Raw genomic sequence first — 18,013 nt, 5'->3', positions numbered from 1 at the left:
AGGACGGTCCCATGATAAAATCAGAGGATGAAAGGGAGATTAATGTTTCACTATGACGAGCATAGTGGTAGCAAGCTGGTAGACTTAAATGAGAAATCTCTTATGATTGTTTTTTTCTGGCCAAATTGAGACATCTGTTCACTTTCTCCTGAAATCAAATTAGAGTGGTATGTATACATTATTAATGCAAAGAGTCCAAGCATAGTATTCAGAGAGTTTTGGGATGGAGAAATGACAAGGCTACTTCAGTCCACACATCCTCTGACAGCTCCAGGCTTATTTGGATGGTGAAAAATAGAAAAGTGTGTGTGTGTGTGCGTGTGTGTGTGTGTGTGCATTCCATGTGCACCTGAGACATTCCCCTAATACTGATGGATTTGTATTTTCACAAAAAAAAATTGATCCTTGTTTGGCTCTTTAACCTTCAGTTTCCATTCCCTTTTTCAAAATGGAACTGATGCTTTGGCATTTATTGAAGTCCATTTCATAGTTCAGAAATTGCCTTTTAAGTTCTGATATGATGATGAGGATGGAAGAGACCGTTTTGGACTCAGTGGCACTGTAGAATCATCATTCACTCTGGGAAAGAGATGGATTTTAAAAAGGTTCCCAAGAAGTCCGAAGCGAGGTATAATATTTCATTGGTTTACATATTTCCTAATTGCTTTCCTGTTTTATTGGGACTGGAGCAGTGAAATTAAGCGAATTCTAAGTTTGAATGACATCTGCTCTGCAAGGTATTGAAATATGCTGGGTTGGAAAGGAGAGAGAGAGAGAGAGAAGAAAGGAAAGGACAAAGGAAAGGAGAAGGGAAGAGAAGGGAAAGAAAGGGAGGGAAAAGGTGGGGAAGCAAAGGGAAGGGAAGGCAGCAAGGGAAAAGAAAAGTGTATACAAATAAGTTTCCAAGACTTGCCTCTACTTCTGATTTGGGACATAATTCATTTTGTGGAGAGGGAAGAATTGGAATAAAGGGAATAATGAAGATGGACAGGAAAAATGAGGCAGTTTCTAAAAGCAGATGGGTTACTTGTCCATCCCTTTGATGATGAAATAACACAATACCATCCTTTTCCTTGGACTACAGGATGTAAGGGACTGCAACTGAACCTAGGTGCATACAAATCTAAGTGGTTATTGGGACTAGTGGAAAGAGTCCGGGGCTGGAATCTTGCTTCTGACATTTACTAATTGCGTAACACTATCACTTAACCTTCTTGGGTTCCATTTTGCTTATCTGTAAAATATGGCGCAGTCAATCAACAGGCATTTATTAAGCCCTTGTTGTGTGCTAGGCAAGAATAGCAGCTACTGTAGTTTCTCTTGCCCAGACACTGATAGACTTTTTTTTTAATGTAGGAAGAGCTCAGGTGGGTGTGGCCATTCCCATAGAAACCCAGACATCCTTGCTTTCAGTTTATAAGCAATGAAGAGAACTTTTTCCTAACTCCCTTCCTTCTGCTGAAGTGAGGGTGGGGGGGGGAAGAGGGAGATAAACAAGATCTTCCTAGCAGATATGCATAGTCAGCAAAAGACATCCTTGCATTGGCCAGATCAAACAATTCATCTCATTCTGCACTGCCTGTCTCTCTTTATCGTTGGTCCTCTAGAATCAGTATATGTGATGTTCTTGATGGCTGATTGTTCTCTGACACTCTCTAAAATGACCCAGTCGTATACCACTGCTAGGCCTCTTCCCAAAAGATAGCAAAGAAAAAGAAAAAGGTCTTACATGTGCAAACATATTTATAGCCGTTATTTTTATGCTGGCAAAAAACTGGAAAATGAGAAGATATTAATCAATGGAGGAATGGCTGAATAAGCTGTAGCATATGAAGGAGATAGAATACTATTATGCTGTAAGAAAAGAGATAGTGTCAAAGACACAGAAAAAACTTGCATGAACAGAGTAGAGGGAAGGGAGAAGAACCAGGAGAACTATTTATACAGTGACAACTACAACATAAGAACAATAACAAAAAAGCTATACGTACTATGATCAATATGAAGACCATTCACGATTCCAGAGGAATAATATTGAAATTTGCTATGCATTAAAGAGAAGTGGCACAGTGGATAGAGCTCTGGCCTTGGAGTCAGGAGGACCCGAGTTCAAATTCCGCCTCAGACACTTGATATTTACTAGCCATGTGACCCTGAACAAGTCATTTAATCCCAACTGCCTCATCAAAAAGAAAAAAAAAAGAGGTGATAGATTTAGGGTGTAGAATGACACTTACAAATATGTATATGTATAAACACACATGTGCACACATGTACACACACATATATATGCATATTATGCACATCCACGTACACACACATATATATACATGCACATGTATGTGTATGCATGTATACACACCACCATTGGAGGATTTTTTCTTGCTTAATTACTATGCATGTTTATTATAAGAAATGTGTTTTTCTGTTTTTTTTTTTATTAAGCAGGGAGAGAACATATTTTTCTGTTCATTTTTAAAAATAGAGTGCTATAGATATGGAATGTTGAGTACACTTTCAAATGAGGTCACTGTATTGTTAGTTTCACTTTATTACAAGAAACTTATGACGCGGCAGGAGTGTCCTATAAATGTTTGCAATGTTGAAAACACATACATCCATAAAACTTTCTTTTTTTAATTTGGACAGAATTCACCAGGAGCTCCAAAGGCTACTGGTTGAAGCAGAGCAATTCTGCACTTAAGCCAACAAAGAAGCCCATTTTGAACAGAGGGTCCTGGAGAGGAAAGGAAGGCATATTTTCTCCCTTTTATGGCTTCCTTATGTGTTCTTCCTTATAGAGCCAGAGGGAACCATGGCACCCTCATCTTACTAAAACATTGGTTTTGAAAACCAAAACCAAGAAAGTCACCAGATATTTACTCAGCAGACAAGTTTTACAGTGAGCTTTATGCGATCATATGGTTATTCAGCTACTATTAATTTAGTTCTCAGACTACTCAGGCCCTTTCTCTTATTGTCTCTACCTTTTGGTTCTTTGTTCAACAGCTCTATTTCAGACAATGGGCGTGGGAAGAACATGGTATAAAACTCAAAATCTACCTAGTTCTCCTCCAAATGTGGTTTTAAATTTTAGTCCTACGTTGTTTTTATTTACTTATTTGTTTTTATCGGTATAGGGAACTCCTAATATAGAAAATCCATCCACTGATATAAATCAGCAACTCACCTCGATTGTAATGTATTAGACTAAGGAGTTGCTGGCAAGGGGCAACTTAGAGGTTGTGATTTGCTCATGATCGTGCAGTTAGTACGTGGCAGAGGTGGGATTTGAGCCCACCTTGTTTCTGGCTCTCTGACTCTATGATTGCGTACCAGCTATCTCTTATGAATTCAGTAGATTTGTGTAGCTTATTCTTGCTTTTATGGATATTTACTGCTCTATTTCGTTCAATGGGGAAAAAAGTCTGACTTAGTGACAAGGGAAGATAGATTGCTGTTAAGATAAACTAAACTTAACAAAACATTGTAATATTATTACTCTCATTATTGTTGTCTTCTAAAAAAGAAAAATAAGTGCCCTAAAAGGGGCTTCTAGTAGGAAGATAAAAGGTTTATTTTCTACCCATGTCTCCCCTCCATACACACAAACATACACACACACACACACATTTTTCTCCACTGACTGCTCCTCCCCAATCTGATCTCTCTGATGCTTTTTCTGACTCCTCAAAGAAAAGACCCATTAGGTTAGTAAATACAGGATGAAGTGACCACCCTAGGGAGGGCAGGAACTGTTCTCTGATACCCTGTTTTTCAGCAAATTGTCAGCCTCTATTGATTGTCTGAGAGAAAGGATTTTAATTAAACCATCCATGAAGATACAGCTAGAAACCATCTGGAACCTCCTCTATGTTGGGCCAAATAGTTGTCTTCTATTTTACAACCCAATGATTCAATGGTTGTGGAGAGAGATTTCATTCCTGCAGGAGACCATCAATTTGGGAGAGTAGCAATACCTGCCTTTCACTACTGGCAAGACCGAGCAAGTTTTATGTTTGTTTGTTTGTTTGTTTTTTTAATTTCTATTTCTTGACCGAGTCAAATTTTTCCAAGTCTTAGAACCATTTCATTAATTCCAAGTCCCATTGCTATGCTAGTACCATAATCCTTATCTCTCACAGAATGTGATTCAGAAAAAAAAATTGGTTTCCCATCGAGGGAGAAATTGATGAAATGCCAAGAATGCTTTCACTTCAGCACTGAGTTTTCATTAGTAGGCATGGTTCAGATTAAATACCTTTGCCTGCCATATTCTCAGCAGGTAACACTGACCCTAAACTAAGGCATGAAAGACTGGGAGGATGAAGTTGAAATTGAAAGAGCTTTTAAAAATCAATATAATGTTAGCCTGTGTGAGAAACTGAAATACAAGAAATTGCCCTTAAAGAAGCAATTGGATAGCTGGGTCATGGGTGGAGGAGGTCAAGTTCTGTTTTATGGACTGAATGTGGAGGGTGTGTCTATCAACATCCTGTAGCTGGGCAAGAAAAGTTGCAGAGCAGATAATAGCCTTCTAAATATAGATAGCATCATGACGAGCTACAAAATTTCCTGGGAGCAAGAGGGATTTTTTTAGGATGTCTTTTTCTTTCTTTCTTTTAAATTTTTGTTTTCAGTGATCAGTGCAAAGGCACCTCTTTTTCCTATGACTTTTCCAGAAAGGATTTGGGGAGATTCCCCTCATTTTTACTGTATATAACTTGTACATACATAATCATTTGCATGTTTTCTCCTTCATTAGAATGGAAACTCCTTGCGGGCAGGAGTTATGTTTTTGCCTTTTCTTTCTCTCCCCAGTACTTAAGGACATAGTAAATGTTTAATAAATGCTTCTTGGTTGACTGACTAGGGAGTTCTCCTGGCCTTAAAGAACATAATAACTTTCCAATGTAACTAGAAACTTTGGCTGCTAGCGATTTCCTGCATTTCACGAAATTAGTTCACCTTATAATTAAAACAAAATAAAAGTCACATGTGTTATGGCACAGTCACTTTGCCCACCTGCCATGTCACTCAGACTGAGTTGGAAGAAAGAACTAACATGGAGAATTTAGGGCACGCAAATCTCTCAGTCATGAGTGGACCACATTTGCTATTTGAGTGTATTTATATATTTGCAGACTTTGGGAAGAGGATATGACATGATGGTGGCCCAGCCAATAGGTTGGGGTGGAGCAGTCTGGTCTTTCCTTGGATGTATGCCCCTTCCACCTGGCTCTGTTCCAGGACTTCTCTAGGATCTTCTAGCTCTTCTTGAATTGATCTCTGTGGCTTGTTGTCCTATGACATCAGGAGGGTTATGTCTTGATTTGCAAGTGCATCGGATTTAAATAAGTCAGTTACAATGACTACAAAAACAACCACAGTGACTTAGAGGGTGGTAGGAGAAACAGGTTGGTTCTAGACCATTTTGAGTACTGAACTACCCTTTCATGTGGACCAAATTCCTAGGAGGGATTAAATGTGCTGTACTAGAGAGAAGAAATAAGATTCAGGAGATAAACCCTTAGTGTAAGGGGATAAATTTCAGTTCAATATAAAAAAGAACTTCCAAACAATGGAAGTGTAACCAAAAGTTCAAGCCTGGGTATTTCCATAAAACTCTTTTTCAATGCAGAAAATGATTATTCAGTGCTTTAGGGTGGAACTAATAAAAGCTAGAAAGAGGAGAGTCCTTTTTTTTCCTGAGTTTTGAGTTCAAGAGAAGACACATGTAAATTCAGTCTCAGAAAGAAGTCACTAGGAGTGAGAAAGCCTTTGGAAAGAAACCAACATGTAGAAAGTGTCTCCAATGCTTCCCCAAAAAGGAACTGTTTCCTTGTGAAAGGAATGATCTCTCTGCCACTGAAATCTTCAAGCATGGGCTAGTGGACCACATGTTAAGGACAGGATTCATGCTTTGTATGGAGATAAGTTTAGGGGATTGTTGAGGCCCCTCCCAACTCTGAAGTACTGTGATTCTGGGCATTCAGAGTTTTCCTAGAGACAAGAATTTGACAGCAGCAGGAAATGAATAATAGTTTTTCTTAAGACCTTAAGAAATAATGACTAATTTATATGTACTCCAACATATTTCTATGATTCAGATGATAAACTATACTCATTAAAGTATAATTTGTTAAATTTGAGAATGATTTGTTGATCTATAAATGTAATTTTGAAAAATCATTTTGAGGGACATGTCTTGGGCAAGACATTTTTTGATTCAGAAAATGGAATATTTTGCAATATGTTGGATCTCCCATGTTTGTGCTGTCTGATGCTTTCCTCCACCTAACTTAGAATTAGGCTCCTGATTTCAAATCAGCTCTTTTGGAGATCTGCCATGTGGCTCTGGGCAAATCATTTAACTTTTTTGTGATTATTTCCTCATCTATAAAGTGGGGTTAATAATACTGACCCCCCCCCATTAGTGTCCTGTTTTGGTGTGAGAATTAATTAATGCCTGCAAAGCACCTTGAGACCTGTGAATAAAAGGTTGAGAAATGGAAACAATGATTAATTTTAAGAGGTAAGAAATGGATCAGCTGGAGGAAATCTCCACGTCTGTTTTTGGCTTCAGTGATACCAAGCAGAGAAGGCAGTGTGTAGGCTGGACAGGAGTTCGAGCACCTGCTTGTTTCTAGTAATAAAAAGTATCAGGAATGCTGCTATTCTAAACACATAGAGACTGAGTGATCTGCTCAATTTCCTTTTTTTATTTATTCTGAGTTGGATCAGACTTGAAAAATACTGGCATACTTTCTTACTCAAAGGTAATATATTTTCCTTTAAAATAAAACTTCAGTGTAGCTTCACCTTCCTGAACAGAGAGTTGGTCAAGGCAATGATTCTGAATAAATGATTTTTTAAAAAAATCAGTAACTTATCCTATAACTAAGGCTACCCAGATCATTGAGGCATGTTTTACAAACCTCTGCCATCAAACAGTTTTGTGGTTAGAATTTAATTTAAAAAAAAATTCTTCTTTGTGGCTTGGAGGTGTGACCCTGATTCCTCAAAGGATATAATCAACAAGGCACAATCACTGACCTTGCTAATGAGTCAGATGATGGGACTTCTGGTAGACCTCGAATCTGATGTCAGAGGGACCAGCCCAGGAAAGATCAGAGAAGGTCATCACCAGGCTGGGTCTAGGGTCACAAATCTTCATCGTAGCAAAGACTAAGGCTCTCCTGAGCTAGAGAAGAATTCATAGGATCATAAGGTCACAGATATAGAGCTAGAAGGAATCTTGGAGATCATTGGGGGCCAACCTCCTCATTTTACAGGTCAGATAACTGAGTTCCAGTGACTCTCTGAGGATCACACAACTAATAAGTTTCTAGGGCAATACTCAAACTCAGGTCTGGCTAACTCTAAATCTTGCCCTCTATTTATTATGCCATGATGAATTTTACCACATTGTTAGAGGGAAAGTAGATAGTGAGGAAAGTATACATTAGAAGTAAAAGAATATCATCTCATCTCTAACCTTATCACTACATTGATCCTTCTCTTTGTCTCTCTTGGAGCTACAACAACTGTTTTCCCTCTTGCCTTTGACAATGTCATTCACCAATCACCAACTGTTAAGCACCTGTTATGTGCCTGGCACAGTGCTTGGTTTGGTGGTCTGCCCTCAAGGGGTTTATATTCTATCCCTCTGTCCTGCTGATTTCCTTGAGTTTCCTTGAAGAAACCATGAGAAATAGACGCTTATGTAATTCCTACAGTTCACATGCCAGCACTATGCTTCTCTTCATGTGGTTTATCCCCTGGCAGAGAAAGAGGAGGTAAAGCCTTGAGTCTGCATTCCCAGTATATCACTGCATACTGGTCTCTTTCTTAGTCATGGAGCCATTTAAAACATGCTTAAGACCTTTCTTGCTTGTGTATGTATTTCCAGTGCTTAGCAAATACTAAGAGCTTAATAAATGTTCGATCTATACATAGAATGCTGGACTTGGAAGACATACATTCAAATACAGCCTAAGACACTTAGAAGTTGTGTGACCCTGGGCAAGTCCCTCAACCTCTGTTTGCCACTGTTTTCCTGTCTGTAACACGGAGATACTAATAGCATCTACCTCCTAGGGCTGTTGTGAGGATAAAACAAGATAATATTTGTAAAGCACTATATAGATACTAGTAATTATTATTATTATTATTACTATCTATTCATCTATTATCCATCTTTCTTCCTATCAATCAATGTCTCCATCTATCCCAAAGTAAGTGCTATTGAGCACACCCTCAGATAATAAAATCATTAAACAAAAACTGGTAAAAAGACAAACCCCCCCCCCCAAGATCACAGTCATAATCAAGAATCCCCTCCCAAGAAGTTATTATTATGGATTCACAGAAGGCAAGACTAATATTCTGACCCTCACAAAATAGCTTCTGCAAATATTTTTTGTGAAAAGTTGAACATAGCAAATTTGCCAAGTGTAGAGATCCTTTTTCCAGTGTGGTCACTGTCACTTTTTATCTTTTCTCCACCAGATCTCCTGGGTTAATGCTTTTTATACAGTCTCTAAACTTTCAGCCCCTCTCTGATCACCTTCAGGGGGAGAATGAACCTTTTATGCCTTTCCTTGCTGTTTTATTCTTTTTGTTGTTGTTGTTTTGTTTTTAGGCAATTGGGGTTAAGTGACTTGCCCAGGGTCACACAGCTAGTAAGTATCAAGTATTTAGTCTGAGGCCAGATTTGAACTCAGGTCCTCCTGATTTCAGGACCAGTGCTCTATCCACTGCACCACCTAGCTGTCCCTCTTGCTGTTTCATTCTCAATAAAAATGTCATTGACTTTTGAATCAGAGGTCCTGGGTTCAAAACCCACCTCTGATGATGACTATCTATGTGAATTGAGGAAGTCACTTAATCTTCCTGGACCTCAGTTTCTCTATCTGTAAAAGGAAGGGGCTAAGGTCTCCTTTAGCTCTTTATTACCTTATAATCTCAATCTCTGCAAAATATCTCTGATGCCAACAACTCTAGCCCTTCATCCCCTGAAAAAAAAGTCAGGCCCTTCCATGCTGACCTCTCTCCATATTAACTGGATTAAATCCACAATTGTCTTCCTGGCATACAAGGCTTTTATAATGTGACCCTACCTTACTTATACAAACATCTCCTACTACTCCCCAACATAAACTCTTTGTTTTCTTGGTATCTATCCTCTCTGTTCCTTCACTTCATTCCAGTCAGCTACAACTGTTTTTCCTTGGGATTACTTGTGATCTATGTAATGCCCATGCTTAGAATTGGTTCTTATTATCATAGGAAATATATGGAAAAGCTTTCAAGTTTCACAAAATTATTCAAGAAAAGATTGGAATTATTTTCAATGATGATACCTTAATGATGATAACATGTTACAGTTTCTAAAACATGGCCTTCCAAATTCAACACCATGTCCCATGTGGGGTCTGTCCAATCATTTCCTTTTTTCCTACACACTATGCCTTGTAAGATCTTAGTAGCTTTTTGTGACTGATTACAATCCACCAAAATCATCTTTTTTTTGTTGTTTGTTTTTAAAGGAATGGCTATCTAGGTATTCCTCCCTCATATTTGTCCAGGAGAGTTTTTTTTTTAACCTAAGCATAAAATTTTACATTTCTTTTCATTACATACAGATTTATACCTGCCCTATATAGGAAATGGCACATGAGTTGAGCTTTGAGAAAAGAAAGGTATTTGAGATAAAGAAGTAAGGAGACATTCCAAGCATAGGGCAAAGAGGAGACAGATTATGAAGACTTCATATTTCAAACTGAAAAGTTTATAGTTAACCTAGAAGAAACAGGGATAAATTGGACATGGAGAAACATGAGGTAGGCAGATTAATTTGGAGGCTATTGCAGTATTCTAGGGGGGAGGTGATGAGGGCTCCACTTGAGTGATGGCTATTTCAAAGGAGAGAAGGGATGGATACTAGGAATATAGTGGAAGTTGAATTGACAAGTCTTGCCAATACATTGGATGTGAGATATGATAGAATAAGCAGTTGAAGATGGCATGGAGTTTGAAACCTGGATAACAGAAAGGAAAATAAAAGTCAAGGAGCTGGGCCTTCTCTTCATTGTTCAATATCTTCCTCTCATGCATCTTAAGGAGAAACCCTATATCTTCTAAGAACTTCCTTTTGCTCCCAACATTAAAATAAAATAATTTTAGCTTTCTTATGCTGATGAAAATAACCCCCCTAAAAAGGGGAGTAATTTATAAATGAATCAACACTTGGTAAAATGGCAAAAATCCAGATGTTGCATCAGCTAATGAAACAAAACCATCAGGTCCCATATTAAATCAACAAAACCTAGGGACCTTAGTGGAGTTGTGCCAGTATGGGGCAAGCATCCCTGGCTCAACCTTCATTGATGATGATAGGCCCTATATAAGAAAACTTTATCAACTCATTACCTCTCTCCACAGTTTCTTTGTGCTTGGGGCAAGCAATAAGATTCCTGGGAGAGCTGGCTAAATTATATTTAGCATTTAGACCTTTGGTATTTGAAATTGCGTATAAACAAAGATGGAGAAGGGATTTAGCCTAAAGCTTGTTTGTTTCTTTTAAGCCACAGTTTTCCTTACTCCCACACATTTGTGTGCCTGCCAAAAAAAACTAAGCTAAGCATGATGTGAACATATAAATCGGTCCTATAAAATTAATCTCTATTGTTTGTCATCATTTACCTTTTGAGTCACCGATGATAGATTGCTCAGTGTGACCAAGGTGGTTATGGATAGGGCGCTGGAAGATTCATGGCTGGAGATGGCTATTAAAATGTAAAAGCTGTATTCCATAACAGTGTATTTCAACACTAATAGAACTTTAATAGAATCATCTCTCAATGTCTGTTCTACTAACCTTATTACAGGAGCTTGAAGTTCATCACCTTTATATTTAATGGAAAAAGATAGAATTTTATATCACTTGCTCTATAATTTCCTATCTCCATGCCTTTGCATCTTCATATTTACTCAATCCATCTCTCTATTTTTCCTTTCTGCCTAGAATATACTCCCCCCTTTCTTCACTTCATAACATCCCTGGCTTCCTTCAATCTCATCTCCTACATGAGGTCTTGCTTGACTTTTCCGCTCCCCAGCCATGTATGTCTCTCCCAGAAATGTACCTTGTATTTTACTCTGTACATCTTTGTACTTACATGTATTCATGCTCCTTTCTTGAATAGAATATAAGCTTCCTGAAGGTAGGGATTATTTTGCTTTTTACTTGGTATCCCCAGTGGCACATAGTAGACATGTAATAAGTGATTGATTGACATTTAGACAGGCTCTGATTGGGAAAGGGAGGAATGGTAGATTTTATATAGTTATACAGTCAGCTGCTGAGATTCCACAAGATGAGATATGTAGTAGAAGCTAGACATGTTCAAATATTATTTTTGGGTAGACTTGAGAATCATTCTTTGGGGTTCTCTTAAGAATAATGTGTGTGTATATGCATGTGTATGTATATGCATATGTATGATGCTATACGCACATCCTTTGAAAACAAAACTGTTTGGGCCTCATACAGGGGAGTGCTGCTAAAAGTTTAACTGATTCTCCCCTCCCTCCAAAAATAAGTGTATGTCTGACACACTTTTAAGTTTAATCTGCAGTATTAATATTTTCTTCACCATTTTCTTAAATTCATACAATCAAAAAGATAAGTCAAATCCTGATTTGTGGTGTTTCCCAATTTCCTAGGAGGAAATGCTCACAATGAAAATTTAACAATCAGCTTTCACAGCTCATTGAGTTGGCTCCAGCATACCCCTGGCTTCCTATCACTGGGATAGCATAAAGAGTTGTTCAATTGTTTCAGGCATTATTTATCTTTTGGTTACAGTTTCTAACCCAGGCTAAATAATATCCCCTTTCAATGGTTAACATGGTGGAGTAAAAAAAGCCCAGACTTTGGAGCCCAAAGATATGGTCTTGAGTCAGCACTACATAGAATTACAGATTTGGAGCTGACAGGAACATTAAAAGCCGTCTACTCCAATTTAATTTATTTTTTGTCATATGAGAAAACTGAGACACATAAAAGCTAAGTGATTGATCCAAGATCTAGATTCTAATTCTGACTCTATCACTTCTAGACCTTCCATTTTCTCACCTGGAAAATAAAGGGGCTTGACTAAATGAACTTTAAGTCTCCTCTGGTTCTGAGAGTCTATGATTCTGCCTTGATGAATCCTTCCTTGAATCCTATGATTCAAGGGTCTAATACAAAAGCCATATTCCCAGAATGAATGATCAGGTTAAGCTTAGAGATATGTTTCTAATCTCATAGAATGAGTCTGACCTTTCCGTCTTCTCCTGGTACGTTGTGTCTATTGCTTCTTCTAGTTGATTGGTGTGTCTTCATGAATGTAAAATGTGAAAATGATGTTAATTTGGAAAGACATGGGGAAAAATTGGGCCTGCCAACAGACTTATTATTTATTAGTTAAGTATTTTAACTTGTGGAGAGATGGGGATAAATCAGAGCTGTCAATGGGATATTTTGGTGGAAGAAATTGGAGCTGGCAGAAAATTTGTTTTATTAATTTTTAATGGGGGATAGTTGAAGAGGAACTGAAGTTTCTTAATGAGAGGGGGGTAGATGGCTTAACTGAGGAAAGTCACAGGGACAAAAAAGAAGTCACCAGAATCACCAAAAGCTTTAGTAACTCTTGGGGGACAGAGAGAGAACCATAAAGGACCATTAAGTGTAGAAACAACCCGGCACTCTGCAGAAGGAAAAGGCAGAGAAACCTGAGAAGACAGAGAACTGACCAAAGGCTGGGATTTGGGCCCAACAAAGTGACAACTGGATCACAGAACCTCTGAATTGGAAGGGATTTCCATGACCATTTACTCAAAGAATTCCCTCCACAAAGTGTCTGCTTAAGTGTCATCTAGCTTTTGCTCAAAGACCTCCAGTGAGGAGGAACCCAATACTCCCCTCTACCCACCCCCATCTAATAATGTGGCCCCTTCCAATTTTGAACAGTTCTGATTGGGAAGAAGCTTATTTGCTATCCTGCCATCTTTTTAATTTTCACTGGTTGCTTCTAGTTCTGCTTCATGGGATCAAATCAAATGATGCTACCATCATAGCATCATAGATTTAGAGCTGAAAGGGACCCTAGAGGTCATTGAGACCTCATCAAACCAGCTCAGTGACATAGCAGATACAGTACTAGAATTGGAGCCCCACCTCAGGTACTTACTAAGCTATGTCACTTACCCTCTCTTTGCCTCAGTCTCCTCATCAGTAAAATGGGGATAATATTAGCATCTATTCACAGAGCTATTATCATAAAATCAGACGATATGTGTAAAGCACTTTGAAAATCTTAAAGTGACATATAAATGCTGTTATAATTATAATAATAATTATTATTATTTCCAACCTGCTCATTTTACAGATGAAGAGAGTGAGGCTGGGAGAGATTAAGTGCCTTACCCAATCATTCTTTTATTAATTTTTTTTCTATTCTTCACTAGGTAGCATATTTCAGATATACTTTTGTTTTCTAAAATAAGAGAATTTAAAAAAATCAAACAAACATGAAACCATTATATTAGCATTTAACTTCTCACAGGGTTCCTCCATCATTTTTACTAATAACAATTATTGTGCCAAGCATTACAGTGGAAAAGGAGAGGGGGTAGAGAAGAAGATCTGTATATAGATTAGCCTTTATTCTTAGAAAGACTTTAAAACAAAGTTTCCAAAGACATAATTGATATTTCCATTCCTCTTTGAAAAAATGTCTGAGGTGTCAAAATGAAAAATGCTGCAGAAAGATCCTAGTTAAGGGCTGCCCTCTGGAAAGCTATTTTTGAAGGAAGCATTTGATTTCTTGGCCTGCTCATAGCTGCCAAATGTTAAAGAGGAGCCTGCTTCTCCTCCCTACCCCCACCTCCATTAGATAATTAGAACAAAATTGGTGAAAAGCCCTTTAACAGTTGATTTATTTCAAAACAGGATTAAGGCCACATGGAAGTAGTCTTGGGGCCAAGAAGAGAGGATACAATGAAAGAATGCTGGATATATAATCATCAGACCTGGATTCAAATTCTGGTTCTGGCATTTGAGTTAGTTCAACCCCACTGGTTGAACTCCAGTAGGGGAGGCAGTCAGAGAACTATAAGGCAAGATGCAGGGTCTATCTGGGTGACCCTCATTAAGTACCCTCACTTTTCTGGGTCCCCTTTTTTCCTCATCTCTAAAATGATTAGGTGGGTCTATCAGAGGTGTCAAACTTCCTGCTTGTTCTTATCACTGACAAAAGGTAGGAAAGCAGCCTGAAACAGATTAAAATGTAATTGGGAAATGCTTAACAAAATAAATAAAAATACGATGCAATATAGATAATGTGAATTTGTGGTTTTCTAAGTCAGTATGCTACCTGCAGGGATTTGTTGCTATTTGAGTTTGATACCACTGGCTAGATGACCTGAGGGTCCCTTCTATCTTTATATCTATAAACCTATGTGAAGATAACAGCTGGTTTCCCATTGTCTTAGAAATCAAACCAAGCCTAGGATAGAGAAGCATATTTTTATCTGTTTTTTATATCTTACCAAATCACAGATTTAGGGATCTTAGAGGTTATCTGGTCTAAATACCTTATTTAACAGATAAGAAAACTGAGGTCCAGAGAATTTAAAGATATACTCAATGTCATACAGCTGTTCAGTGTTGACACTCCTAATTTTTTTCATTTTCAAGTCCCCAAACACCTGTTTGTGAACTTATGCATGTGATAATTTGATATTTTTTGGTTCCCTTTACTTCTCTGGCATCCACCCTACATCATTAGAAGGGAAAATGCAGCTAGTTTTTTTTTTCCTTTCTATTCTTAGAGCCTTTCCCTTTGCTTTGTTGATTACCATTCAAACTGTCAAGAGAAGAAATGGCATCCCTCTTCACTCCATGCCTTCCACAATACACTGCTTTCTTTCCACACTGCTCTCTATGACAGGTAGAAATGGTTTCTGTTTTCCCAAATGAATGTGTGCCCCAGAGTACTTTCTAGTGACTGCCTATCCATTACAAGTGTCAATAAATGACATTTTTCAATGTCTATGTCTTTTTTTTTCCAAAAATGTTAAATGTTTTTGCAAACAATTAAAGCTTGGGGTATCTCTTCTAATGGGAATGAGGTTGCCATCATCATAATACTGTTAGGAGAAGCAATGTGTTTTAACTGAAAGAGTCCCGTTCCTGGGCTCAGGTCCCAGTTCTCCTACTTCCCACTTATGTGACCTTGAAAAATTCAATGAAAGGTTATTAAACTCATAGGCTCAGACCTGAAAGGGACCTTAGAGGCCATCTATTCCAATGCTTTAATTTTACAGATTAAAAAAAATGAAAAGCAGGAAAGTTCAGTGACTTGCTCAGTCACACAGGTTTGAGTTCAGGTCTTTTGATTCCAGATTCAGAACTTTCCCCCCAAATCACACAGGGGCTAAACAACAGGAAACAGAGAACATCAGACTACAAATACATTTACCGTAGATTAAGAGGTCAGTCCGACCCCCAATTATCCCTCTGTGGTTGGATGAGGTATGTTACCCTGATAGGTAGAGGTGGCTGGCACAGAACAATGAGCCAAGACACAGGGCTGGCACTCACCATGGGAATGATTCCTCTCTGGCTATCCCCGAAGCACACCCAATCTCTATGTTGATAGCAATGGGGTCAGGAAAGTTCTGCTAGTGAGGGCTCTGGGCCCACCTAAAGATAATGCTATAATGAAATATTTTTTAAGCTTCATATCAAATACATAGGCCAACTTTTTATTTCTACCAGCTCTTTCTTTCCTGAAGGAGGTGCTAGTATATTTTTTATATTATACCATCAGGCTGACACCACCATTTCCCCTGTGGCTACTCTCTTTTCTCTGTAAACTCTCTTGTCATGAATTCCCACTACCCTTCTCCCTTTAAAAGGTTCATGTTTATACCTTATCCTTTCTGCTGCTTGAGTGGCAGTCTGGGATTCCGGGCATAGTCATTTGACAACAATTCCCCATGAGTTACCTCTCTCAAGGAAGAAGCTAATGTTCTTTAAAGTTTTGAACTCTGTCCTCCAGGTAGGGAATAAGCCAACATAGCACGATTATTTCACTTGACAGCCAAGGGATTCTGCTATATGTGGATGCTTGTCTATTTTCTTTAAATTTGCCCTTGGAAATAAAGAGAGAGTAAATGCTTACAGATTGCAGTGCGAGTCTCAAACCACTCTGTTTGGGTTAAGAAAGACTGACCTTCAAATGTGCTACAAATCTAGGCCTGAGCCCAGAGCTAAGGGCATGTTCATTTGATCTTCAGTGGAAACCTGGTGACATTTGGGTTTAAGCGTGATTCTCTGTGCTTAGTGGAGGACCAAGAGGTGGAAAGCTGATCAGGCGAAGAGTGCCTCGCAATGTAAATACTAAGCCATCTCGGCATTAGAGACAAAGAACAAATCGCTTTAAACCCTTTGGGGGCTATTTTAACTTGAGCACCGTACTGAGGCTGTCTGTCTGGGTTCTCCCACTCATCCCTACAGGGTTTTGCGTTTTTTTCTGAGTTCAATTTAAGCAGTTGAAGTTTCTTCCTCTGGCAAAAAGGGGTGAAAGGAAGTAGGAAAACATAAGTTGATTGAGGGCAAGAACTGTTTTGGTTCTGCTTTTATATCCTTGGCATCTACTGATAGTTTATATGATGCAATGCGCTGTGTATATAATTACACATATGTGCATCAGAAAATATATCTATGTGTAGATACATCTATCTATATGTAAATCTGTGTTTGCATACATGCGTATCTATGTACTTGGCCTGGACCTTTGATTTTGTTGATTCAAAGAGCTACTTGTGAAGAAATTGATCGTATCAATGGAAATTAGCGTACACTCCCTATTTTCAGTTTCCTGAGGCACTGAGAGGTTAAGTGGCTTGACCAGGGCAAGTCAGAGGTGGGATGTGAGCCCAGGCCTTCCTGACTCTGGTGCTGGTCAGGTTTCTATCCACTGCTCCACACTCTGACTCTCATGCTTTTTTGGATTGCTACTAATCCAGGAACAGGGCTTGGATGAAATCAGAAAACCATGAGAGGATTCATAAGAATGAAGGGGAGGGAGAAAGCTGATTCCTGAGCTCTTTATAGAGCTTGGGGACAGTTCTATTAACGTCTATCTGAACTTCAGAGAGAGGTACTTCCTACTGGAAGTAGGATAAAGAATGACAGTGAGAAGAAAGGGAAAAAAAAACACAAAGACCTTCATCCTCTTCTTTCCAAGAAAGCTACAACACACTCAGGCCAAAATGGAGGAGAGTGAGATTTTCAGGTTGAAGAATACACATTATTGTCCTATGTATTAATTTACTATTTTTTGCTTTGTTTTTGGTGAGGCAATTGGGGTTAAGTGACTTGTCCAGGGTCATACAGCTAGTAAATGTCAAGTGTCTGAGGCCAGATTTGAACTCAGGTCCTCCTGACTCCAAGGCCAGAGATCTATCCACTGTACCACCTAGCTGCCCCTTATTTACTACTTTTCATTTTAACTTTTCTCCCCTAGAGACTGAAAGAATTAAAACAACGGGAATTTGCTCGAAATGTAGCTTCTAAGTCATGGAAAGATGAGAAGAAACAAGAAAAAGCACTCAAGCGGCTACATCAGCTGGCTGAATTAAGGCAGCAGTCTGAATGGTGAGAATGAGAAGCTCAAACCCATGAACATGGGCCATCTGAAATAGTACCAAATAGTGAATGCTTCATGTGTATGTATATATTATAGCTAATATTTACATAGCATTGACGTGCTTCCAGATTTGCAGTGCTTTGCAAATATTATTTTATTTTCACAAAAAAAAAAATCCTATATTTATCCCCATTTTACAGATGGGTAAACTGAGGCAGACAGTGGTGAGGTGACTTTTCCAGGATCATATAGCTGATAAGTATCTGAGGCTAGATTTGAACTCAGACTTCCCTGACTCTGGGTGC

General features: G+C 38.5%; 1 protein-coding gene across 1 annotated transcript in view; it reads left to right on the top strand.

Annotated features, from left to right (window-relative positions):
* Positions 1-18,013, top strand: part of ZNF804B (zinc finger protein 804B) — a 76,655-nt gene that overhangs the window by 51,154 nt on the left and 7,488 nt on the right. The window contains exon 3 of the mRNA XM_078149662.1: positions 17,586-17,716. Coding sequence (XP_078005788.1) covers positions 17,586-17,716 — 131 coding nt within the window. The remainder of the gene's footprint in view (positions 1-17,585; positions 17,717-18,013) is intronic.

Source organism: Phascolarctos cinereus, unplaced genomic scaffold (assembly GCF_003287225.1).
Source record: "Phascolarctos cinereus isolate Bilbo 61053 unplaced genomic scaffold, phaCin_HiC Scaffold_1;HRSCAF=81, whole genome shotgun sequence".
NCBI classification, from domain to species: domain Eukaryota; kingdom Metazoa; phylum Chordata; class Mammalia; order Diprotodontia; family Phascolarctidae; genus Phascolarctos; species Phascolarctos cinereus.
The sequence above is the reverse complement of the archived record's forward strand: the minus strand, read 5'-3'. Positions and strand labels throughout refer to the sequence as shown.